Source organism: Protopterus annectens, chromosome 1.part1 (assembly GCF_019279795.1).
Source record: "Protopterus annectens isolate FY-2018-M chromosome 1.part1, PAN1.0, whole genome shotgun sequence".
NCBI lineage: Eukaryota > Metazoa > Chordata > Ceratodontiformes > Protopteridae > Protopterus > Protopterus annectens.
The window spans coordinates 1,596,599,865-1,596,627,613 of NC_056726.1; the positions used below are offsets into that span (position 1 = coordinate 1,596,599,865).

The 27,749-nt window shown below is 41.1% G+C and overlaps 1 protein-coding gene across 1 annotated transcript in view; it reads left to right on the plus strand.

Annotated features, from left to right (window-relative positions):
* The window catches only part of FHL3 (four and a half LIM domains 3), a 906,726-nt gene that overhangs the window by 853,942 nt on the left and 25,035 nt on the right, over positions 1 to 27,749 (plus strand). Inside the window, exon 7 of the mRNA XM_044083498.1 lies at positions 3,890 to 4,076. Coding sequence (XP_043939433.1) covers positions 3,890 to 4,076 — 187 coding nt within the window. The remainder of the gene's footprint in view (positions 1 to 3,889; positions 4,077 to 27,749) is intronic.

Here is a 27,749-nt window from a genome sequence, read left to right on the forward strand (position 1 = left end):
GAAAAGTAACCAAAAAAGGTAATTTAAGTATAGTATTAGTACTGTAGGTATCTCCCCTATAATCTATATATGTAATCCATTGTAATGTCTGAATTTAGTATGTGGTGTGATTAATCAAGTTTGCTAGTTCACTAGACTAGATGCTTTTTGCCAATAAACTATGCATGCATCAAATGATGTATTCCTGTGAACAAGTGCTGAGGTGTACCCATTTTATTTGTTGTTCTTGTGTCAGCAGCAGAACAACTGAGCTGTTTTAAAATACTGCTTCCACTATGGACAACAGCTGCATTTTACAAAATGTGACACCCATGACAAATATTTAATATTTTCAACAGCTTTTAACACTCCCCCATTGGAGGCACGTGCATATGGAAAACATTAATTATTTCATTACATGTGTGTTTTGATGCTTTGTCATTAAGTAGACACTATGGTGATGGTGAAAAGTGTTTTATTTTCAGTGCTTAATATTCATTTTGTTAGTGATAGTTGTTGCAAGGCGGAGTAAGCTTGTCCTCCCAGGCATCTAGCTGGCTGTTAGGTAATTCCATTACATGGTTCATTTATGTGATGTGAACCGTGACTCTGCTTCAACACTATGAAGGAGGCAGGCACTGACCTGATACTAATGACCGGCCTCTTCTTATGCATTTTTGTGTTTTAGACACCTTTGTTCAACCTTGTCACGTCCTGCTTGCAGTTCTTTGCATAATTATGATCTGACAGGTGTTTTCCTAATAGCATTGGAATGGCAACAGATAAATATAACAGTAACATTTGAAGAAAAACTTGTCAACAGTTCATTCTTCCTTTAATGTGTTTCTCTTCCATCTATACGTATCAGCTTTCAGAATCTTAGCAGGGGACCATCCCAAACCATAGCAGAATAGCACTCAAAATGTGCTTGTATATAAATTTGCACCCTGGATTGTGGGGGCATAATGCATACTTTTGCCCTATTGTGAGGGAAGAATCAGTAAATAAATAAATAAATAATCATTGTTGTAGTTCTGATAGATGTAAAACTACAAAGCTGACTCAAACATGTATCCTTGCTGCACTGTGGCAATTTACATATGCATATTTCAGTACCCCAAATAGTACAAAAATAGCAAGCCAAGTGACCACAATTTTAAAGGGAGTATGGTGAGTTTCAGTATTCACTGTACCCCTTACATACCTACATGTATATATCTCGTGCGTGAATACATGCATACACATGTGTGTGTGTGTGTGTGTGTATATATATATATATATATATATATATATATATATATATATATATATATATAAATATAAAAAATGTGTGTGTGTGTGTCGTCATTAATTCCCCTTTTCCCATTTTTACATGGGGCCATGGTGTTGCATTAACATTAGTCAATGTGACCAAATTGCCTAAAACCAATGTTTTCATCACCAAGTGGCCAGCCCTAATACAAAGTTGTGTGTGTATATTATGTATTGCACCTCCAATCAGACATCAGTCACGTGCACACAGCAGACACTCGCTCAGCTGTATAACAAACAGAAAGACGCACACATACAGACATCACCCACAAATAAAATTTTCTTAGACTCTAAAATTTTCAGTACTGCACATATAAATGAAACCAGTATAGCAGATAAGAGGTAAATGCATCAGCGTTTAAGTTAACAAAACAAAGTAGTATTTAAAATGAAGCCAGTACACCAGGAAACATAAGCTAAATGAAACCAATTTCATAAAGTTTCTTTATGTTAGCAACTAAAGGACTCTTATTTTAATCACCGGAAATCAAAGCTGAAAATGAGACAGGCAGAGACAGCAACTTTAGTGCAGACCACAGTACAGCCAGACCATATACAAAGCTGTCACTAATAGAGGAGCTTTTGAGAAGTGTGGTGAGAGTAGCCTTTAATGCCTGGTTAGCCCAAGTCAGTAAATTAAGCTGCCCTTCACTTTACTGTAGATGCACAAAAGTTACAGCAGGATAATGTGTAACTGGATCTAACCTTTTGAGAATAGGTCCAGGACTCCAAAAGTTTAATTCATACTTTTCTACGAGTAATTAACCCAGCATTTCCTGGCAATCAGTAATCAGGTCTGCTGTACATAGAGAGACATATCCACAACAAATGTTTTTAACATGACCTGATAAGTGAAGCATCAAATATCCATGACAATTTTTTATATATTTTTTAACATGAACTTGCTGGTGGTGCTTATGACAATATTCTGTGGTTCTTCTTTTTGCCACTGCCTCCCAGTCTATGTTAGCAAAAGATAAAGCCATGAATTGCCAGGGACATACTGGAAATCATTTTTTATTCTTTTTGTTACCACTGTCTCTCAATTCATTTTTGATGAAAGTAAAAACAGGAAATTCAACTTCCAGAGAACACAGCTTCACAGACACATTTTTTCAAAAATTCCTGCAGAAAATCTCTGTCTGCTGTTGGTTCAGTTTGACTTTGAATGACCTCCGATAATCTTTTCTGCCACTGGCTGCACTATAAACCAAATGAAAAGAAATAAATCATTGTAATCTATTGAGAAATCAGAACAGTGGACCAATCAATCCTTGGATGTCTAAAACTGGAAAGGTACGGAGAAAGCTGAGTGATTGAGTCATGTGCTTCCATCTCTCCTATTCTTCCTCCATTCATTTTTTTTAAAGATTGCCTTTCCTACTGTCAACTTTCCCCTTAGTCAGAAATCTAATCTGTTTCCTTGGTTTCTCCCACAGAAGCACAGATGTACCCAGTTGTAGGGAAGTGAGAAAATTACACAGCCTCCCCCTTTTTATTTTTTTTTTAATTTTGTTTTTTAACCAGGTAAATCAACCCGACACAAGTGCCCCTCGTCGGGCGTAACATGCAAGCGTTATCTGGTTGAGTAACTTCAGTACAATTGCAAAGTAGGAAACTCGAAAGTGAGAGAATCTAACCCAAGACTACAGGATGGAGCATGGTAGCTTCAACAGCCTTAATCCTGTGCACTAAACTGCTGGAATACTTACAGCGGGCACTGCCAGCATTAGAGGTCTACATGGATGTCTGTTTTTGGATGTTGTTCTGTTACATTACAAATGGTGTCCGATCTAGTGTGTTTGACCTTGCAGTGACGGGTTGCTCACTTGTAACTTATTCTGCTCTATGATATTTATTCCCAATGAAGATTGTCATGATCAGATCGTTAAGTGATTTTCTTTACCCTTTACGTAATCTGAGATGTATAGTTGTATGACAGCCCGTCTCTTCTGTGCCATAATCCAAACAAAATATTGGAAATTAATATTTCAACTCATATTTTCACTCAGCAAATCTGGCATGTATCCTTTTGCGCAGCAGTTTATTTCTGTTGTTTCAGATTTAATGAAAGTGTCCAGCTTCTGTGGTGTAGTGGGATAAAACTGTGACTGCGGCCAAGGTGTCTAAAGTTAAACCTAGTGGTTCAGGAAAGGATGGGTGTTTCTGGGTCAGGAAGAGGGCAGAGCAGGCTGTGATGTGCTGCCTCGGGGTGGTTGTTCAGATCACCAAGTCACGTTCTGATGGTTGTCCTCATCACAGAAGTGTGGAAATGCACACTACATCTTTCCATTGATGTGGAACTCATTATTTTTAAAGTTTTAACTATCTTTAAAAAATCTTGGACCAGTAGATATACAGTGTGCAAGCTGCTGTAAGTAATTATTATTGCAATTATTTAATTACTGGTTAGCTGCCTACCTTTTTCAGCATTTAGTGTCCCTTACAAGTTTGTGGCCAGGGTATTTGCATTGCTGCGCCAGTGGGTCTAAGAGTCTGCACCTTTAATGCTTCTGCTACAATAAATTCACATGGTGTAAATAATGTATATTCTGTTCTTGCTTCACTTTTAAAATTGTGTTTTCTGTTAAATTTTCAGCCTTTGACTAAAGGAGGAGTGACTTATCGTGAGGAGGCTTGGCATAAGGAATGCTTTGTTTGCACTGGTTGCAAGACCCAGTTGGCTGGCCAGCCCTTTACTTCCCATGAAGAAAAGCCATACTGTGTTATATGCTTCGGCGATCTTTATGCCAAGAAGTGTGAGGCCTGCAGTAAGCCCATAACAGGTAAGCACATTTGTTTGTGTAAAAAAAAAGGGAGTGTATGCATGGAATTATGATGGGTTTTTTGCATTTCTGTGTAGAATGTCCAAGTCATGAGCTGTGAGGTAGTTTTGTATTTAGTGCAGAAAAAAACAAAAGGTTATCACTGGAAACTTGAAAATAATGTGTGTGTGTGTGTGTGTGTGTGTGTGTGTGTGTGTGTGTGTGTGTGTGTGTGTGTGTGTGTGTGTGTGTGTGTGTTTTAAAAAGGCTGAAGTAAATAATGCAGGCAGACATTTTCACTTGGGTCACTGGTAGTTTCTGTATGAAAATAGTTGGTTAATACTTGATTATTAAACAATAATTAGTCTGGCCTATCTGGTGCTTTCTTTTGTGTAGATGTATGACTGAATTTGGGGATTTATTTAGAGTGTAGTTTGGTTGTATCATGTTGATTTCATTTGATTTGTGCACCTTTCATGTTTGAGTGAAATGCAATGTGAATGAATGCTTTCAAAGAAATTCCTTTTGGTCAAAGATGACAGCTGTACTAAATGTGCAAGTTGTTGACCTTAGAGCTAGAACTGGGGTAAGACTGAAGTGTTGGTTACTACTGGGGTTAGATTTCAGGCTAGATTTTGCTTGGGTTAGTGCTAGTGTTGAGTGTATGTGAGATGTTGTGCTTTGTATCTGGGTTATGGGATGACTTTGCCTGTTATAAGAAGTAGAGGTGATACTGCTCTATATTCTAGTTTGTACATTTTTGTTGGCAGTAGTTTTTAGTGCTTTTTGCCCCTGTACCTGCCAGTCTTCCCTAACTCTAGAAAGGTAAGAAAGCCATAGGGATTGCTTCTGGTCTTACCAACATCCTTGCAATGGGACTCTTGTACATCCTAGCCCCTCCCTTTAGGCGGGGAATATGTGGCCCATGTCAATGCTTCGGTCACAATTACTCCTTATTCATGTTCAGGCTTCTGTACACCTTGAAAGGAAGGCTACCACATTGAAGGACTGGTGAACTAAATGTCTGCCGGGGAACCTAGTATTGCAGTTCTGTCAATAACAAATTAGCACCATTAGCTGCATCAAGATGTGGCTTTAACTGTAAAGTAGAAAACTGTAATAAAGTAGGACACGGTAGGAACCTCAGAACATAAGTGACTGAGAACAGTTTGTATGCTAGTTGTGATAAAAGTGGTAAAGGGTAGCGGGCTATAGAGGCTGGCAATTTACTGCACTTTTTTAAAACAAAATGATTAAAATAAAGTTCAGTGCTGTGATCATGTTGCAAAATATTATGACCATAACACTGAGGTTTCCTTTGGTTTTAATTCTCTTATGGTAACTTTTAGGCTGTACCGGAGTAGAAAGAGACCGTGTACATTTTGCTGTCATTCCTTGTGTGGAAATGTCCTCAGAGGCAGTGGTGACAGTGAAGTGACAAAAAGTACTCTGTCATAAGTTATAATTATTTATGCCACCAGTATGTTATACAGAAAAGAAAAAAAAGGGAAACCATCTTGAATCCTGGTTCATCTATTTGTTACCAGTAAATCACTAATGGAGGGCATATGTTACAGGATTGCTGAGGAGAATGGAGAGCAAAGCTATTAATTGCCATGACATATAGTGGAAAAGGGAACAAGAGGATATGCATTTCATCACACTCTTGTATCTAATCACTGGGATGAGATTACTTGACAGGAAGAGATTATCAGGATCTCTGACCATGTAAAGGGCATTGGTAGAGTAACTATGTGTAAAAGAAGACATTTGTAAGGGAGTATGGACATATAATACTAACTTTCTGAGCATAATGTAGCTGACATTAGCATTATATTGCTGTGGTCATAATATTTCGTACATTTATCATGCTAAGTTGTCACTGCAGGGTTAGTGTGTGTTTAAGCAAAACAAGTTGAATGCATTGCTGTGACCATTATTTATTTATTTTATGTAACAGTTAGACTGTTTGAACTAGATGTTGTTATATGCTTGCCTGAAACAAGTTGAATTACATTGCTGTGGCCATTATTATTATTATTATTATTATTATTATTGCTATTATTAGTATTTATCTGCCCACATTCAGACATCTGAGTTATGTCCATTCAGTAACGTGGCTATAGTTGGTGTGTACTGGGCTGCAGTCTGGATAAAAGTGAACAGGGCTGCTGCTGCTGTTTGATCACAGTTAAACATTCATTGAGCAGCATTTACTGGGCAAGACTGTGTGTGTGTGTGTGTGTGTATATATATATATATATATATATATATATATATATATATATATATATATCGTGAACCTGACTAACTACATATCTCATAACTTCTAGTTCCACTTCCCTAGCCCATTTCCCTAATTGCAGATCTCTAAAATTTCTCTTTCCTTTTTAGTAATAAGGAAAATCTCTGATTTCAGTCTATTTTCCAGTATCTGTAACGAAATCAATGTTTTGTGTATAATTTCCTGTCTGTCCTTTTGTCTTATATAGCATCTATGTAAATTTTCATTCCTGCATATGTAAGCTATATTCTCTTGTTGTAACAATACTTTGAATCTTGCAATTTAATTATGTACTTCTATTGTGTATTGGAGCTTTTCTCCTCGGGCCTCTACTGAAAACGGATATGTATCCAGCTAGACCAGCCCGGTTAACAAATGTAAAATAAAATAAATAAATAAATAAATAAATAAATATATATATATATATATATATATATATATATATATATATATATATATATATATGTATGATATAAGCTGGACTACATTACTATGGCCATTTTATCACATTCAGATATGTGAGGTATATACAGTCAGTAAAGTGGCTGTAATTCTTACATGCAGAGGTCATCTGTGAATAAAAGTAACTGACCCCTGCTGTCATCTAATCACAGTTACCATCATAGATCTGGCTTTTACAACTGCAAAGAAAAAAATTTGGAGTTGGATAAACACAAATATGCTTTATTTAGTATCATTCAGTATGATGTCATGGCTCAGTTTTGCCTTCAAGGGAATTTTAGATCTGTTGAAGGCACAGCTGAGCTGAGATATACAAATAAAGACTACATTGTTTTGGTGGTGATGTAATTGATCTAGCATGTGTGTGTGTGTGTGCGCATGTGTGTGTGTGTTGGTGTCTGTGTATGTCTGTGTATGTGTGTATTCTGAATGTGTGATAAACTACTGCTATAGCTTATGTTTGTACACATTTTATGTAGCCTCTGCACTGTCAGAGTAAGTGTACCTATCAGAATGGCTATATTTGACAAGGGCAGACTGTGCACTGAAACAGTTTATCGTATTCCAGGAATATATGAAGACACAATTCATGTTTTGATTTCCAAATATTACTTTCTTACTATAAATTTACATAATCCTTACTGTGGATATGTTTAGATTCACTTCATAATATGCACATTTTCTTGTTCTTACTCGGCCAAATGCATACCACATAAAGTCATAAAATGTGTTGGCACACTGTGAAATTCCATCGTGCATAGTTCCATTGGGGGGGGGGGGGTGACATTATATTTCTTTTCATCACTTTGTAATTGAAACTGCTGTCAGAAATATGTGTGTACTAATTTATTGTATAAAATTCTTAAGATTAAGAGATTTTTTAGGGAACTTTATGCTTCATTCCCCATTCACCCCCAAGTATAAACTCATTCAGTAACAAAGATTGTCTAAAGTTCTGTAGGTATTTTTATATCTGAAATTGTCAACTAACTGTATGTCATAAGTAAGCACCATGGTATACTTCATTTAAAAACGTAGCAAAACATTTTAAACAGACGGACCAGTATATCTAGGGTAACAGCAGTGTCAGGCTTACATGGTTAGCAAAACATTTTAAACAGATGGACCAGTATATCTAAGTAACAGCAGTGTCAGGCTTACATGGTTAGCAAAACATTTTAAACAGACGGACCAGTATATCTAGGTAACAGCAGTGTCAGGCTTACATGGTTAGCAAAACATTTTAACAGACGGACCAGTATATCTAGGTAACAGCAGTGTCAGGCTTACATGGTTAGCAAAACATTTTAAACAGACGGACCAGTATATCTAGGTAACAGCAGTGTCAGGCTTACATGGTTAGCAAAACATTTTAAACAGATGGACCAGTATATCTAAGTAACAGCAGTGTCAGGCTTACATGGTTAGCAAAACATTTTAAACAGACGGACCAGTATATCTAGGTAACAGCAGTGTCAGGCTTACATGGTTAGCAAAACATTTTAAACAGACGGACCAGTATATCTAAGTAACAGCAGTGTCAGGCTTACATGGCCTTTTGGGTGGCATTTTTTGCCATTATGTTTGCTGAGAAAAGAAACCACACATTTGAATCCAAAGAGGTGCACTTAAACACAATACCTGGATGACATTTTTATTCTTTAGGATGGGGAATCTGAAGATCTCTTCCTGTTCCTTTCCTATATGAATCAGACCACAAATGTTCTTTGTTTTACAAACAACGCAATAATGCTTATATTGCTTATTGGGATATCTGGTTAGAAAAAGATTTAATTAGTAATAGAGTCGCCTTGAGGATTCAGAGGAAGGAGACGTATTCAAATAGTTTTCTGGATTTTAACAGCTCCCATCTGATACATCAGAAGAGAGCAGTAGTCAAGGGGCAGTTCATCTGAGCTGCCCGTATGACTACAGGTGAGGATGCCTTCCTAGATGAATGTAGTCTCCTTTAAGGATATGTTTATGAAACAAGGATATCCAACTAGGTTTATCAATAATCCTATGGTCAAAGTGATTAATAAGTGTGAGCGAGGTCATTTTAGACCTGTACTGGGTGATGCCCAGAATCAAATGACACATGGGACAGATTCCGTGAATGACAGTTTCAAGGAATTTAGGTCTAATACATTCCCCAGCTGTACAACACTACTCTCTGATAATGATACGATACCAACTTCCACTGTTTTTAAAAATTCTTTTATTACTGTTTTTTTTTCAGACAACAGTTATGTTACAAAAATGTATTAGAAAAGAATTGGTGTCTGTTGATTTGGGACAGTGATCTTGGAGAACTGGCAGTGGAAAAAACAAATGTAGTTTTTAAAGATGGTAAAAATTTGAAAACAATTTTTGAGACAAAAAAAAACTTGTGAGAAAGACGACTGCAGCAATGAAAAAATGTGGGGCCAGATTCAATAAAGCCTACATTAAGCATGTTCTAAGTGTACATGACATATATTCAATAAAATTCTTAGCACATTTTTTGTGCTTTCTAGTCAGTCAGAAAGATTACATTAAGTGTACATGTAGTCTCCACTTTGTGGTGACCATTATGAATCCCTGTCAGTATTTAAAGCTGCAAAAATATCAGCAGGAAAACTAAAATTAGGAGGAAGAAGGTGTGTGTTATGTCTGTGTTGTCTGTTCACTCAGAACAGTGTACGCTTAGTGCAGGCTTTGTTGAAACTGGCCCGTGGAGGATGCCCGTATTGTAAACACATCTTAGTCTGTGACAGTATAAGACCGAGCAAATCACAATTCACTATGTCTAAAAGGTTTACCTGTGACTGTAAAGGAGGGGGGGGGTGCTGTACCGTGCCTGCTGAATGCTCTGCACTAGTTTCTATACTGGCAAGACTGAAAGAAGACTTAAAAAAAAAAAAAAAAACAGATTTATGAACATTTGTATGAAATTAGAACAAGAAAGAAACTAATGCTTTGTATGAGTGGACATTAGTTTAAGTTTTGTATGTTGGAATATGTGCAGGTGAATGATATAATATTGGTCACTCCTATTGGAAAAACAAAATCTGTACTGGCAATTTCTAACTGTTGCCGTTAACTGGCCTGGTTTGAATGAGCAAATCTCAGTCTCCTGCTTCTTAAAAATAAGAGCACTACAGAGAGAATTTAGAATTGAATGTATTTAAACAGTCTAAACATTTCTAAATTTTTATTTTAACAGGAATGTATGGACTTATTTTTTGCCATTATTGTCATTATGATGATTATTTTTTTTCTATGACTTGTGGTGTCCATATGTGACATTTGGAAATGTTCTGGATGTGATGTGGCTTGATTTTTTTTTAATATATGGGAGATTTGTATGTATTTTTTTATATAATGAATTTATATAGAGATATAGATATAGCTGTATAGATATTTATTGTTTGTTTTAATTGTAAAGAATTTTTATGGTTTTACGAACTAAACTAGGAGGTATGCTTGTTCAGGTTGTACCACTTTAACTACAGTTGATCATACATGAAGGCTTGACAGATTGTAGCAACCTGATTGGTGGTTTTTAAAATAACTAATTTATTTAACATAATGAGATTAATCTTTATCTTGACGATGTTTCTAGGAAAGGATGAAAACACTTATCAAGTACTTTTCCTTGTATTTTGTTTTCAATAATAAAAGTTTTGAGCTGTTTAATATTTTCGACACTTCCAAGCAGTTCCGTCTTGAGTTACACATCCTTTTTCCTCAGTTTGTTTAGGTTGTACTTCCCCTGAGACAGTGAATGAGATAAAATGGGTTTTGCAGTATGAACGAATTAAATTTTTCAGCCCCTTGACCTTCATGCATCTGAACACATTTTTTTCTTTAAAACAGACTGTATACTGTTCTTTGCAATAGAGTCCTTTCTGTACCTGCCACTCAGTTTTGTAAGGCGGTATCCCTTTATGTAATTCAAATATTTATGAATGTTTTATATGCAGATCTACTAGTTCTTCTCTTTATTATTGTTTCACTTACTAAAAGTGAACTAATCCTGCCGAGTCTTTTTTATCCATGTTCCAAGCTGTCATGCATTAGTAAAATAGTAAGTAAATACAAAAACTATGGCACAAAAGCAAGTTGTAAAAACAAAGGATATAAGCAATAGATACAAATATTATAAAAGTGAAGTCATTGTAAACAATGCTGTAAGCAGTTATAAATATTAAAATGGTGACTGATTTAAATTTGCAAGTCCTGTATGTTGGTTGTTATCCTCTAGGTTAGTTCAAAAACATAGCACTAGACATCAGTAAACTTCATTTGTCTGACACTGCTGTCCCTTTACTTTCAGAAACTGTTTTATGATGAGTCTTTTGTGTATTGTGTTGTAGCATAATTTCTTTGAAATGTTTTGTAATGATTTTAGTAACCCATTTAAATGCTAGTATTCTCACTTTTATAGCTTTACCTTTGTGTTATTTTGCTGCTGTTCTCCATGAGACTTCACTGAAAGTTGACTCTGTACAGCTGGATCATTCCTGCTCCAAAGTGTAAATAAATAAATACATGCTGGAGGGAGGTGGCAACAACTTTGATCTGCCAGTAGTGAAAGAAAATGAAATGTTGCCAGCATATCTGTTAACATTCAGACAATTCATTATTTTTAACACCCATGGAATTAGATGTTTTTCCCTGCACGACTAGTTAGTTAATTATTCACTACCCATCTGCTTAATCCACCTCACAGAAACTGGTGAGATGGGGCTATCCTGGCACTCATTGTTTGAAAGGCAGAGAAACTACTACTTTATGGAGTGCCAGTCCACTGCACAATACATACACACCACGCACACGGATGTGTGTGCACTTACTCACACCTATGGGTACTTTGGCAAATTGCCTGTTCACCTCCATCACATTTTTTTAGATGTGTAAGGAAACCAGAGTGTATGGCAAAAGCTGATATTCACCCAAAGAGAGCAAACAGAAACGACACTCAAGGCATCACTGCTAAGTTACAAAATGAGGAACCTTGCATATTCTCCATGTTTGTGTGTTAGTCAGTAGCAGCCTGCAGAATTGTGGGAGTCTTAAGGGTTTCATTTTAACCTCCAGGACTGTAGTCCCATTTGAAATATGAGCTCAGGGATGCTTCCATTAGGGTGATATGTCATATTAGTTGTAAAGGTAAACTCCTTTAGTTTAATGATGATTTTCTGTAGCGCGTATATTAATGCTGCAATGCTTATCCCTAATTGTACAATGAACGTTCATAAACAGTCATTAATTTCAGATTCTTTAGGCTTTGATAACAGAGCCCAGAAGAGGGCCGTAAGCTAGAAATACATTTGTCATCTTTAGGAACATGCTGAATTCTTTTTAGTTACACACACCATTCAGACTGCCATATTCACATTTACATAAGAGTATTTTTTTTCTTAAAACTGTATTCTTTTCTCTTTTTTGTTTCTAAAGAGGACTTACAAGTCAAGGATTGGGCATACAGTCTTCCTATTGTTACCTTGCTAGTTGCCCAAAAAGATAGGAATTTTATTTGTTTTACTGGTCTAAGTGGGCTAAGATGCTTTCTTAACAGATCCCAGCAGATTCTTTGTAATACGGAAGCCCTTTGTATTAATGTTCCAGCACTGGGGAGAGAGACTACAGTACCTTCATTTTTGCATAAAGTATGGAATGCTCGACACCACTTTCTGTTAGTGACGGTTAACATCAGGTCACACCAGGGAGTTAAGGGGTGTTCTGTGAAATGTGATATTCACTTTTAAAAATGATGTTCTGTACAGAGCTGAATCAGTGAATTTTTATTTTCTTTTTTGTGACCGTAAAAAGACTTGGTTAAAGCTTGCCCTCAAACAGACATTTCATATACGTTTCCAAAATGATCTAGTGACATTCATTACCAAAATGTGTCATGTTTTATTAAACATAGAAGTAAATAATGCATTCATCTTTTGAAAAGGCGATTTAAAAAGGTGAATGTGTGGCACATAATGCAATTTTTTTATGCGAAGAAGCAAATACAAAGACATAAACAAAAAGTGAGACTAGTACATCATGCTGTAGAAGAAACTTATTTCTCAAATACCTTATGTTTTACCAATGTTGGATTGTGCATTCTCTTTTGATAGAATATAGCATCATAAAAAGATTGAAAGTTGAAATGGAGTACAGCATGTGAAAATAAGTACAAAGCCATAAGCCGTATAACTAAATTACTAAAAGAGCTAAATTTGCTGTTATCAGATTAATTAATATGTGTTTACTGTTTCACCACTATTCAGTTATGTTCCTTTGCTTACAAATCTGTGAGTGTGGGTAGATGTTTAGTAACCAAAATTTCTACTTAAACTGTACAGCACCCACAGAACAAATGAACAAATCATAAACTAAACTGCCCCACATCTTGCTGAGAAAAGTGTCCAAATTATTTGTTGTAAACCCTCTACTCTTAGCTGAAATTGTCAGCCTTCACTCTAGAAACAGTGTATTCAGCTAACTGATGTACCCAAAAATTGCTGCTGCATATGGTATTTCTAGAAATGTAAAGCATGTTGTATTAGATCACTGCTGCAGCATAATTCCTTACACATACAATTACACCATCAGGCAGATGTTTGACCATCTGGCCTGATTTTCAGAATGGTCAGACATCCTTATGCTATAGAGGTGTGCAGTGTAAAGGGGAAAAGTTTTTGAGCAGTCTGCAGTTCTTTTTTCACAGGTGATAAGTACTGGAATTGGAGACATTTTTTAAACCTATGCCTTCTTCCTGCCTTATGGGCCATATACTGGATAAAATCCGGTTATATTGGCTAGTTTTGTAATCTCCTATGTGTCTGTGAATTAATATTGCATTCTATCACGTCTCAGTTGATTTGATCTGCATTTGGAGATAATTCCAAAGCTGATATTGTCTGCAGGAAAAGTCACCATCAACTTATGATTGACAGTTTATATCAAAAGAAATGTCACCTTTCTCTCTCTCTTTTTTATTTTATTTTTTTTTTCCTTCCTTGGGTCTTTACATAAAGTTTTTGAATGTAACTTGGGTCTTTCTTTTAGTAAAAAGGCACTTCTCTGAAGAGGCATATTTGGCATAATGGTTAAGGTTTTCTCCTCCCATGCACAAACTACAGGGTTTGATCCTGAATTATGGCCAATGTTGGTATGGAGTTTGCATGTTCTCCTTGTGTCTCTGTGGGGTTCCTCCCACATCCCCAAAACATGGGTGGTTCTACCTCAAACTCAACTAAGAATGGGTTGTAGTCCAGAGAAAAATTGTACAGACCAACTGCTTTGACATCAACTGTGGTGTACAGTATCCTCTAAATAGGAGAACACAAATCACAGACTGTGTGCTGTGTCAGGGCTTAACTACTCGAAGGTGTAAAAATTGTCTCTAGGTGATTTGGTCGTGTTAACAAATGTCATCAAAAATGAGCATGGGTATTTACTAGTGTTAATTGAGTTTAGGAGCCATGGACCCATGTTAATGGCGGGAGGGGGCCTGTTTGCAATTGTGTTCCCATCATAAAGCCCAGCAGCCCTGAGTCAAGCTACTGATTCCCCATTTTGGGTTACCTGGGATAGCTCTGGTGATTGAAAGCTGAACATAAGAAACAATCAACTTGTCAAACATGAACTAAGGACTGATGCATCCAATCAGTGACAGGATTTTGCTTGGAGGTGGATGACGTGATGGTAAGGAGGGCTAGACAAGATGGAAATGCAGTGCAGCAAAACCATTTCGCTTGGAGTCCAACATCTACTACTCGGGGAGGACAGAGTAGAAATGGTGTGGGAATTATGGTAAGGGAAAGTCTTCAGAAAAACAGTGAGGGATAAAATCAGAATTAGTGATTAGAATCATGACAGTCAGACTTCACTGTGAAGATGGCACAGTATTCATATGCCCCACAGCAGGATTGCGATAATGAGGAAATTAGAGCATTCAGGCAGCAATTGCAAAACGTTTAGATAAAGCAAGACAACAAGAGTTGTTGTTGATAATGTGGGGCCTGAATGTGCATATCAGGATACAGGATATGAGGACCTCCTGGGTCCAAACTGGTGAGGCAAAAGAAGTAAAGGAGAAGAGGCCATTCTAGACTTCTGTCTAGCAAGTGACTTGATGATGAGACACTGTATCATGTGTAAAAGTGGCCAACATGCAATTCTGGTCTTGGAAAACTTCCACCTAGTAAGCAAAGGCCATGGAGCAGAATCAGCAACTGCAAAGTCATCCAGTTGGCCTAAACCACTAGTTGCCACAGTCAGTGGTCAGAAAAGGCTCTTAAGTTCAACAGAGACTAGACTGAAGACATGGAAGATGACTGGAGAGAAAGTACAAGAGTTCAAAGAAATACGTAAAGCTTTAGTTCCTCAGGAATGAGACGAAGTAGGAAGAGTTAAAGAAGATTGGCAGCACCTCAAACATCATGTGTGAGGACGATAGTACATGTATGCAGCCAATTCAGGTATGGCGAAACAGTACATAAAGAAAGCTGGTGGTGGAATGCAAAAGTCCAGGAAGTCATCAAAGGAAAGGAGTGCAGGAAAACTTGGGAGATAGAAAAGACAGACCAGATTAATAATGGTTGGCTTACAAAGAGCATAAAAAAAGCAGTTGCAAAAGTGAAAAACAAGGCATCATTGTCACTCTACCACCTTTTGTAAAGTAACCCAGTAGATGGCACAAAGAAACTTTATCAAGTTTCCCTTCATTAGGGATATCAGCAATGACCTGCTGACCAGTCCACAGGACATCAAAGGCAGATGGAGGAAGCACTTCCATTAGCTTCTGAATGAAAAAAGCCTCACAGTACTACCTCAGACACACAGCCTACAATAAAAGAAGAAAAGTCTACCCCAGATGATGTAAGAACAGCACTGAAGAAAAGGAACTCAGGGAAAGCAGAAGGCTCAGATGAAGTCATGGCAGATCTAGTCCAGATACAGATTTGCTGTATTCAGGACTGTTTTGTAAGTTTCTGAGTCCCCCAGACCTTTCTGTATTGGAGGGAAGCCTTCTAACGTATCAGTGGGAGTGGTAAGCACTAGGTTGCCTATCTACCACAAGAGCAGTTGTTTCTGGACCACAAATTGTAGATGTCCTCCTATTCCAATGTTGCAGTATTCACTAGTGGGTTTACCCTTCTTCCCATCAGCTTGTTCGGCCAGGTTTTCAAAGCTTTTCCAGTCCGTGTTGGTGCGTCAGACATCTGATGTGTTGGCTGGAATGTGAGCCATAAAAGTGATGTCTGTGCACATCAGTCCTCAGAACTTTTCAGCCACCAGCCGTGCACAAAGTATTCCTACCTCTCGCGGACATCGGATCAGTTTTGCATTAAGATTAGTACCCCACTGAGGATTTTTTTCAGTCCTTTTGTATTTACTATTGTCTGTTAATGTCCGGTAAGAGCAAGTGCAACTGTGGTTGCCAGATTCCCCACAAAGGCACCCATGACCAGTGTCTTTTTTTGTTTGGGTAGGGAACACGATTATAAGAACTGCATCATGTGTAAGTCATTCATCCCTAAGACCCTTTGTCGCCAACTTCAGGCCTTTGACCTATACCTCAAAAACCAGCATCTTAGGCAGATTGCTCTCAGAATGGAAGCCACTACCGATGCCCCATCCGAACCACCTAGGAAGAGGGCCAAGCCTGCGAGGCTGTCCACTTCCACCACACCTCCCTCCGCTGATTCTCAGCCTGTAGCCACCGTTAGCTTGACAGAGGAACCGGCATCCACCACAATGGATAAAGTGGGTACCTACCAGGAAGCCGCAAAATCCAGAGCGGACGACACATCCGGGGAGGATATCCTGGTGCCTGATTCAGATGCCAGGGGGGAACCAGCTTCTGAGATGGGTGCTTCGGAGCAGGCCTTTGCCGGCCCTTCTATTTCTTCAAGGCCAACCGGACGCTGGTTAGGCGTGCAAAGAAAAAAACAAAAAACAAAGCATACCGCTTCAACCCCTGAGGCCTTTCCAGACTGGCAGGCCTTCAGTCAGAGCCTGTACAATGCCTTCCTGGCCCTTAGGTCTATGCCTGACCTCCCCTCGTTGCTCCACCTCTTCAGCCAGAGACTACTCTTAGCCATCTTGCAGAAGAGGAAATGTCTGACTCCTCAGAGGACTCCTTGAACTACTCTTCACAAATGTCTTCCCCTCTGGGGTGTGGATCCCCAGGAGAAGCCTCTGCTGAACCTGACTCCCCTGTGGAAGACCTTACCTTTGGGGACACTGTTAATCTTATGAGGGAACATTTTAAATGGGATTGCTCAGATGTGTGAGCAACAGAAAAGATTCTATGACTTGATCCAGATGGAATCTCCTAACCCAGCCCCTATTCTTCCTGTCCAGCCTGCCTTCCTGGATGCTTTTGCAGCAGCATGTATAAACCCTGTTTCCCAGCCACCTCCCCCTAGAAGGGCAGACCGGTTGTATAGAGTACCTGATGCAGACAAATTACTTTCTTAAATGCCCTCCAGCTGACCCAACAACCATTTCTATTGCCACTGATAGGGCTACCAAACTACTCCCTACTACTACTGTCCTGCCTGCAGATAAAGACAGCAAGGCCATGGAGAGGTGGGGGAAGAAGATATACACTTAGGTTACTCTAGCCTTTAGGGCTACAAACTACCAGTCACACATGGCCAAATACTCCTTGGCCTTACTGGAGAAAGCTTCTAAGGAACTTAATGAAGATCCCTGACAGTTCTGCAAAGGCATACCTGTCTTCCTTGCATGGGCTCATCTCCCAAGTCAATAAACATTCCCTAAGGTGTGCATATGATGCAGCAGAGGCCTCTGCCAAGTCAGCTGCATCTGCCTCTGTATTGAGGAGATAATATTGGCTGCATCTTCAGCCCCTACCAGATGACTTTAAGGCCAAACTCTTGGATGCTTCTTTGGAACACACTGCCCTTTTTGGCTCCAAGGTAGCTGATCTTTTTAAGTCACTTCAGCAAAAAGGGAAAGCTCCAAGATATAAAGCATCTTCCAGTCTCTCCAATCCCAAAATTTCAAAGGAACTACTCGGCCAAGAAACAGTTTATTAGGAAGTCTTCTAGGCCCTCTGCCCCCTCCAGGTCTAGAAGACCACACAGGAGGCAGACTTCTCAGACTAGGACACCTCAAGCCTCCGCCTAGAGACCTCCCTTTCCAGAAAGGGCAGGCAGCATCTGACTGCCTACCCCCTTTTCTACCCCCTCCTCCCACCATACCTTTGTCCTTCCGTCTCTCTCACTGCCTCCCTACATGGGCCATAGTGACATCTGACAAATGGGTTTTGTCTATACTGAAGGAGAGTTGCTTCATGTCTTGGTTGTCCCCCCCCTCCAAAACTTCCTATACCACTACCTCCTCCCTCCTCCCCGAGGTTCTAAACAACCTGATACTCCAAAGCACCATAGAACTCCCCCCCCCCCCCCGCTCCAGGAAGAGGCTTCTACTCCAGAATTTTTCTGGTGCCCAGGAAGGAGGGACCATGGAGACCCATCCCAGACCTTTCCCGCCTCAGCCCATTCCTGAAGGTTCCCTCCTTCAGGATGATAACACTACCCATTCTGTTTCCCTCATCCTTCCCAAGGCCTTCATGGTGACCCTGGCCATCAAAGAAGCCTATCTACATATTCCCATAAAATTGTCCTCCAGAAAATTCCTCAGATTCAAAGCAGGCTCCTTGCATTTTCAGTTTTGTTCCTTGCCCTTTGGACTCTCCACTGCTCCAAGGGTATTTACAAAATGCTTAGCTCCAGTCATTGCTTACTGCAGAACAAGAGGTATGCAAATATTCCCATACATAGACGATTTGCTCATTCAAGCAGTAGACAGACAAACCCTCCTAGCCCACACAGAGGACCTCCTGCCCCTACTGCAGTCCCTAGGGTTCCTCATAAACTTCCCCAAATCCAAACTAAATCTTGCACAAGACATTATCTTCCTAGGATGCAGAATCAGAACAAACCTCAGGATAGCCTTCCTACCTCAGGAAAAAGTGCTTTCCCTGACCCAACACCTTCAATCTGCCCTCTGTTCACCCACCCTGACTGCAAAGGAATTCCTCAAACTTCTTGGCCACATGGCTGCCACTATTACCATGCTGCCACTGACAAGATTACACATGAGAAAGATGCAGTGGTATCTTCACTCAGTATGGACCCAGCCCTCACATGCCCAAGAGTTCAGAATCCCACTTCTACCCTGCCTCCACCAAGAGCTAAAGTAGTGGATGGCCGAGGTGACCCTAAACCCAGGTCTCCCCCTACAATTGCCCTCCCCTTCTCAGATCATGCACACAAGATGCCACAGATCTGGGCTGGGGAGCAACGTTAGACACAAGAAAAGTGCAAGTTTGGTTGAAAGACGAACACAGACAATGGCATATCAATATCAAAGAAATGTCAGCCATACTTCTGGCCCTGCAGGCCTTTCTACCTTTCCTCAGTCAGGGCATTCTGAAGATCTTCACAGACAACACCACAGTGATGTGGTAATTGAACAAGCAAGGAGGGATGAAGTCTTACCTCCTCTGCAGACTACTACAGGTATGGGATCTAGATATCTCCCAGGGGACCTCCCTCCAGGCAGCCTACATCCTGTCCCAACAAAATTGCCAGGCAGACTCCTTAAACAGAACCTCCTCAGACAGTCACGAGTGGATGCTGTCAAGGGAGGTATTCCTAGAGCTGATCCACAGGTGGGGTATTCCACAGATAGAACTGTTCACCTCCTCCACAAACAGGCAACTCCAGAGCTATTGCTCCAGAACTTACTTACCCGAAGGATCTTCAAACAGATGCCTTCTTAAGGTCCTGGAAGGGGAAATTCCTGTACACCTTTCCCCCCTTACCTCTGGTCCAGAGAGTCCTACTGAAAATTCAGCAGGACTCACCAAAAGTCTTGTTGGTGACCCCCTTTTGGACAAGGCAGCACTGGTTCCCCCTACTTCTTCTTTTATCCAAGGGCAATCACCACAAGTTACCCCCCTCAGTGGGATCTACACACACAGCACCAGGGGACACACATTCATCCACAGTGGAGATCCATGCACCTCTCCCTGCGGCTGATAGGATTCTGATTCCCTTCAGTCCACCTATACAACAAGGATGTGCTGTCAGTCCTGCAGGAGGCCAGGAAACCAAACATGAGGAAATCCTGTCTATCTAAATGGAGAAGGTTTTCTATCTGGTGTCAGAAAAGACAGAGGCGCCGGACAGCGACCTGCCTCTTAATTCTCTCTTACCTGTGTGAACTGCTAAAGACAGGCTTGTCTTACTCCTCCTTAAAAGAACACCTGTCTGTCATTTCTGCCTGCCTGCCTATGGAGCCTCCACTTGCTTCCAGGCTTCCAGCCAAGCTATTCCTGAAAGGTGTTTTACACTTAGAAAACCAACTCCTCCTCCCTGAGATCTTAATTATGTGCTGGAAAAACTCACTCTGCCACCCTTTGAACCAGCTGGCAAGGCTGATTTGAAGTTTTGCACTTGGAAAACAGTAATGCTAGTAGCTTTGACATCAAGGGGGGTCTCAGAGCTCCAAGCTCTCTTGGCTACCCCACCCTTCCTAGTTTTCCATTTGGACAGGGTCACGCTCAGGATTAATCCCTCCTTCACCCCCAAGGTGGTTAATGACCGCTCCCTAAATCAGGCTATTCACCTGCCCACCTTCTTTCCTAATCCTCAGGGAGACAGTGAGAGAGTCCTTCACTCCCTGGATGTACACAGGGAACTTAATTTCTACTTGCATAAGACCAAGCCTATACACAAATCAGACCAGGTGTTTGTTTCCTTCCACCCCAGGGATCTGGGGAAAGCTTTAGGAAAACAAACCATTTCTTCTTGGATTGCTAGGGCCATTTCCTTTTGTTACTCTCACCATGGAAAGACACTAACGGGCAATGTCAGAGCCCATTCCACAAGGGCGGTGGCTTCCTCTGGAGCCTTCTTTAAAGGTCTAGATACTAACTCCATTCTGGAAGATGCTACTTGATCATCTGTGCACAAATTCACCAGACTCTACAAAGCTGGACCACATCTCCAGGATGAGCATGAGTTCCTTGAATCCTCTTCCAGACCACCACACAGCCAGCAGTGAGCTTTTGTACTCACCCACTAGTGAATACTGCAACATTGGAACAGAAGATATCGAAAAGATGTGTAAAATCTTACCATAACCATAGATGTCCTTCTCTTCCATGTTGCAGTATTCCTTCCCTCCTTCCATCCCCCTATTCTCCTTGCAGTTGCTGTCCGCGGCTCCTACCCAGGCTATGCTGTCAGGACTAGCTTCATCTGTGGCTTCTTGGTTCTGAGGACTGGTGTGCATAGATGTCACTTTTATGGCCCCACATTCCAGCCTACGCATTAGATGTCCAACGCACCAACAGGGACTGGAAAAGCTTTGGAAACCTGGCCAAACAAGCTGATGGGAAGAAGCGTAAACCCACTTTTGAATACTGCAACATGGAAGAGAAGGACATCTATGGTTATGGTAAGATTTTATACAACTTTCCTTTATTGGCCATTTAAGCAGTTTTTCCATCTCTTTCAACTTGCTGGTTTAAAAGCCCATGTTTGTGCTTGTTTAAGCTCCACAGATCCGGATTTGGCATCCTGTAGACTTCAAGAGCAGCAGGAAGGAGAAATAATTTACTGCACTCTGCACTTTAGTAATTTTCTAATTTAATTGTATTTAATTAAACTATATTTGCTTTAATATGTGCTAGCTTGCACTGCATTTAAAGTGTTTTAGTACTGTTTTAGCTGCTTTTCTGCAAAAAAAAAATAAAACGTTCTAAGCTTGTTTACCACCTTTCCTGTAACTAGTCTAGTCAACAGATTTGCTGTATTCAGGACTGTTTTATAAGTTTCTGAGTCCCCCAGACCTTTCTGTGTTGGAGGAAAGCCTTTTAGCTTATCAGTGGGAGTAGTAAGCACTAGGTAGCCTAGCTACCACAAGAGGAGTGTGGTTTCTGGCCTAGAAATTGTAGTTTATTGGCCGTTTGGGCAGTTTTTCCATCCCTTTCAACTTTCTGGTTTAAAAGCCTGTGTTTGCGCAGGCTTCCGCTCCACCCAGCAGTGCTCAGCTGAGGTAAACTATTACCGGTGCCATAAAGTCTGCTCTAAAATTTTTCCTTAGAAAGTGCTTATTCTTTACTTCTTCCACTTCATTAGCCTAATTGACTTGCACTTCAACAGGCTTTTGTTGCACTTATTGTAGCACACTTAGGTGCTACCAGCACTAGCTGTTCCTACACATTAACAGCACAAGTACTTATTAGTTATAACCACCCCTCCTGGTGTAATTGTAGGGCAGTTTTCTATGCTTTCCCCTGCTAACCTGCTGCACTTGGGCATTCTGAGACAGTGTGGCAACTGTCTCATGTACACAAACAACCCTCTCCTCTTACTTTCCAACACTCATACATGTGAGAGATGCACTTATATCACCAAACTGGAAGCAGGGCTCTCTCCAGCCAAGACCGGACTAGCTGGTCAAGATGAGAAGGTCAACACTTGCAACTCACTACATGGAACACACAACCCTCCAAAACACCAGCCATCACAACTCACAGATAGAAGCACAAAACATACACCTACCTTAATGGAGGGTCTCAGAAATTTACCCAAACAAAGACCCCCGGGACTGAAACGCACTTGACCACCAAAACACAACACCAACCACGGAACACACAGCTCACCACCACAGTGTGCCCCTCAACCCAAGCCCTTAAGGCTATAAACACTTTGCCTAATGTACTAATCATAGGAGACTCTATTGTGAGGCATACTGATGTCCCTCTCACTAAGCTGAACAAGAAGAAAGTGACAGTTTTATCAGGTGCTAGGATCCGCCACATAACACATGCACTCAGGTCACTCCATAACAAGTACAAATATGACTTAATCATTGTCCATGTGGGTCTGAATGACCTGAGACGTACCTGCCTGGACTACATGAAAAGAGATGTGATGGAACTCTCGGATTATGTGGCCCAGGCAGGTATGACCCTAGCCCTGAGCAGCCTCCTACCATCACCCAGAGTGATACCGCAGTGCGAGCAGAAAATGATTGACTTCAACAATTGACTGTTTCTGGTGTCATTCTAAGGGGATCCAGTATCTGTCTGCCTGGGACGACATGATCGACAGACCTCGATGCTTTGCCAGAGATGGGCTGCATCTGTCACCCCTGAGTTTCCAGCTGCTGGCTAAGGCTCTTGCCCCCCCCTATAGTGCCCTTTTTAGGCAGTGTTCCAAAGATGAAAATTCCACCATAACAGCTACAGACAAATGCAATCGGAGGGTCATGCTGCTCAGTGCTAGAAGTGTAAATCTCAAGATGTACTCGCTCAAAGCTCTTCTCAAAATGGAGAATGTCAATATCTGTGCTGTAATGGAGACCTGGTTTAAAGAGGCAGAAAGAACCCCTGCACTTCCAGGCTACAACTCATTCCATACCTTTCTGTCATAGAATACAGACGGAAACTCCAAAGACAGTGGTGTCTCCATATTCATAAAGGATATACACACCTCTAGACTGGTAGCCCAGCATAATGCATATGAGATACTTCAGGTACAACTAACACTGGGTAGGACAGCGATACAAGTCATAGGCTGCTACAAAACTCCAACCATGTCCCTAGACTCTCACGCCATGTTCCTAACCACCCTGGAATCTGTCAAGGTCCAACCCAATATTCTCACACTGGGTGACTTCAACTACCCTTCCATCAACTGGGAAAACTATTCAAGTACCAATGTACAGGCCCAACACTTCCTAGAATTCATCACTTCCAATGCCCTGAACCAGCTCATTCTGACTCCCACTAGAGGAAGCAACATCCTTGACCTAGTTATCACCAACATGGGAGAAAATTGTTCCACACATGTAGTCAATTCCTCCCTGGTTAATCCGACCACAAACTGATCACCATGGAAATCTCCATCTCACCTACACCCTTGCTAAGGTGACCAGCCTGAAAAACTTCTCCAAAGCTGACTTTGAGTTCATAAAAACAGGTCTCTAACTTCTTGGCACCCATGCCAATGGAAAATAGCTGAATGACTGCCAAATCATACACCAGTGCATTGTACGAGCATGTACACAAATGCATGGAACTTGCCATACCAAATAGAACCAAGATGCTCTTCTCCAAAAAAAGGAAGCCAATCTGGCGGTCCCCAGCCATCAATAAACTCTACAACAGAAGGAAGAAACTGTTGCAGAATAAAATGAAGTCACAAGACTGGAAAAACTCCGTTATCAACCTCAACAAAAATTTGAGATCCCTTATCAGATCCTCTAAAGCCAGCTATGAAGGCAGAATTGGGACTGACACCAGAAACAACCACAAAGCCTTCTAATAGCTACATCAAGAACCTCCAAGGCAATACCTAGATTTGCTCCGAGGTATTGCACAATGGTACCGCCTGTACTGAGCCAACAGATATAACCAACATACTGGCCTCTCAGATTCAGTGCCAACTTTACCCCTCTCTCCCCCTCAAAAGGCCCTATCACAATACCAGAAGAAAGCCTGGTACCCAATATTTCTGCGGTACAGGTAAAAGCTGCATTGTTCAAAGCCAAGAATGTAGCATCCATGGGACCTGATAATATCCCTGGCTGTGTCCTACATGAGCTACAAAATGAACTGGCACCACACCTGTGTGCCCTGTTCAATCACAGCCTTACCTCAGGCTTTGTCCCTAATGAATGGTGCACTGCTACAGTCATCCCTCTCCATAAAGAGGGAGCGACTACAGACCCTGGCAACCATCACCCCATTAGCCTGATTAGTCTGGTATGCAAAGCTGTGGAGCGCATCATCATGGACCTGTTTAATAAAGATGTAGATAATCTCCAAACTCTTGACCCCACACAGTTTGGCTTTGTCAAGGGGAGGTCCTGTCTGCTGAATTTTGTTGACTTCTTCAAGGCAGTCACCAAGGATGTGGATGAGGGTAAGGCTGTGCATACAGCCTACCTTGACCTGGCCAAGGCCTTTGATACCATTCCTCACTCGGGTATCATTGATAAACTTAATAAACTAGGCATCAGTCCTTATATCACTAGGTGGGTTGTAAATTGGCTCACAGACAGGACCCACAGAGAGAAAGTTGCAGACTCCAAGTCTGTTGACCAGTCAGAAGTGGAGTCCCACAGGGCTCTGTCCTGGCCCCTCTCTTTTTTGGCATCTACTTATCAGAAGTCCAGCCCAACACAGAGGGACTCTGACTGACCAAGTTCACTGATGACTGCAAGCTAGGAGTCATTATCAACTCTCCAGGTGATGCAGAAATCCTACAAAAGGGCCTCTCTGAGACTAATGACTGGTGTCTGAACCATGGCCTTAAGTTTATTGCCAAAATATGCGTTATTCCCTTTGGAAAAAAAATCAGTTCCTATGAATTACCATGTCGATGGGAGCCCACTGAACACTGAAGGTGGGCCATAAGAGATCTAGGCACCCAGGTTGACAGCCACCTCACCTTTGACCACCACATTGCCACTGTGGTCAGAAAGTTCTTCTGCATGGCACATCTTAAAATCAAAGGTTTCACATCCAGGAAGAAAGAGGTCATCATCCCTCTCTACTCATCCCTCATTAGACCAATCATCGAATATAACGGTCCATTTGGCCTGTACCTGACCAGACACCTACAACAGCTAAAGGCCACAAAAGTATTTCACAAAAGGGATCTTAGGCCTTAAACCCATGTCCTACACAGACAGACTTGAGGAACTTCAGCTGTTCTCAGTCTCTTATTGTCTACTTAGAGGTGATCTCTGCTTGACTTACAAAGCCATGTTTGACCCATCCCTACTTGAAATGCTGTACCTAAAGAAATCCACGTCCCCTTGCACCACATGCTCCAGAGATCACAACCTCATTGCCACAATCAACAAAAAATGCTGGAGGGACAGGTTCATCTCCGAAAGACTGCCCATACTCTGAAATAAGCTTCCCATTCATGTCAAGCAGAGCACCTCGCTGGCCCTCTTCGAGAGAAATCTCAATGAGTGGATGGGTAACAGAAAGTTCACCCCAGGAGTCACTCCATTTGCTCTACTGGATAGGGGCACTGTGAACTAATATCAGGTGGCATGGTGCCAGGGCAATATTTTTGGGCTAAGCTTGTAAAGGCCCCAGGGCCATTAGCATAGTATGCACCTATGAACCTATGTGATAAAGATGCTGTGTGAGATAGGAAAAATAGCTCCTCAGTGTATTCCTAGCAGTATGGAGAGAGAGGCACATACCAGATGACTGAAGAATAAGCATACTCTTGCCATTGTACAAGAACAAAGGAGACATTCACAACTGTGGCTAGTATAGAGATCTCAAACTCCTGTTACACTTCATGAAAGTTCAGGAGGGAGTGACTGATGAATGCACAGAGTAGTAGAAAGTAAGATGGGAGATGAACGTTCAGATTCTGATCAGGCTGTGGCACAACTGACCTTATATTTGCAGTGAGACAGATAGTCAAGAAGAGGCTACAGAGTCCAACGTGGGCATTCCTAGACTTGGAGAAAGCATATGACAAGGTTCCAAGAAAGCTGATTTGGAACTGTCTTGCAGTAGTTTGAAGTCTCTGAAACATTATGTAGAAATAGTGCAGGCTATGTACAAGAACCCAGTGACACAATTATGAACAGTGTCCAGTCTCAGAGAGGGGTTCCAAGTGGGAGTGGATGTGCAGCAGGGTTCAGCTCTGAGCCCACTGCTGTTCATACTGTTGGACTACTTTAGCAAATAGGCTAAAGGAGACAGATATTTAGGTTCCAGTGACCTAAATATGGCCTGTGACTTGAATAGGATTTGCTGGAAGGACAAATTTGTCTCTCAGTGACTGCCGCATCTTTGGAACAGGCTGCTAATTCATTTGAAGCAGAGCACCTCGTTTAAAAGGAACGTGGATGGGGCACTGTATATTCATACCAGGGATGGTGCCCACAACCCTCCTGGACATGGGCAGTCATTAGTAACTGTAATGCTGGGTATTGACTAGAGTATCTGTGGCATTACATTGGGATGAAACGGCTAGGCTTGAAATGACTTACATGTTGATAGCCTAGTAAACTCCTGTGATCCTATGAGTTGCTGTATGTAGATGATGTGGCACCACAGGCAGACTCTGACCAAGGACTTCAACAACAGATGGAGGAATGGAATGCAAAGTTGAAGACACATGGGATGAAACCAAGTACAGATAAGACAGTTGCAATGGCAGCAAGTGGTGTAAATCAGAAGAAGTTGACAATTAGAACCGAAGGGAAAATAATGGAAAAGATTAACAACTTCATGCGTCTGTGAGGTGTGGTTGAGAAGTTAAGTTTGAATGAAGTAGTCAAAACAAGAACCAGAGGGGCCAAAGCCAACTGTCAAAGTGTCAGGGGTAGTGAGTGCCAAAGAAGCTTTAAAGTAAGGTGCACAAAAAAGTGGTGCAACCAGTACTTCTGTATGGTACAGAAATCTGGGCAGTGAAGACAGAGCAGTTGAGGAAACTAGATGTGATGGAGATGACATTCTGAAATGGGTAGTAGGATGCACACTGTGGGACAGAAGAAATCAGGATATCATAGTAGAAGCCCAAGTAGCTCCAGTTACAGAAAAGGAAACAGATTACAGTGGGTTCGGACACATGTGAAGAAAAGCAGAAAACAGTCTAGTGAAGCAGATTGGGACAGACAGGAAGACAAGAGGATTGTGTGAGAGTCTAGCAAAGAGATGGATGGATTGTTTGAGAAAGTACATATGACAAGTCCATGCATAATCACTGAGTAAGGTAGTAGAGTGGCATTGAATCGAGATGGTGACCGATGTTCTTCATGTTTCACTGTTGCAGTCATTACATTTGGGTAATCTGCTGGCAGGTTGCCCTCAGTCGGCCTGATTAACAAAGTCTTGGGTCCTGCGTCAGTTGCTGTCCCTTCTTCCATGA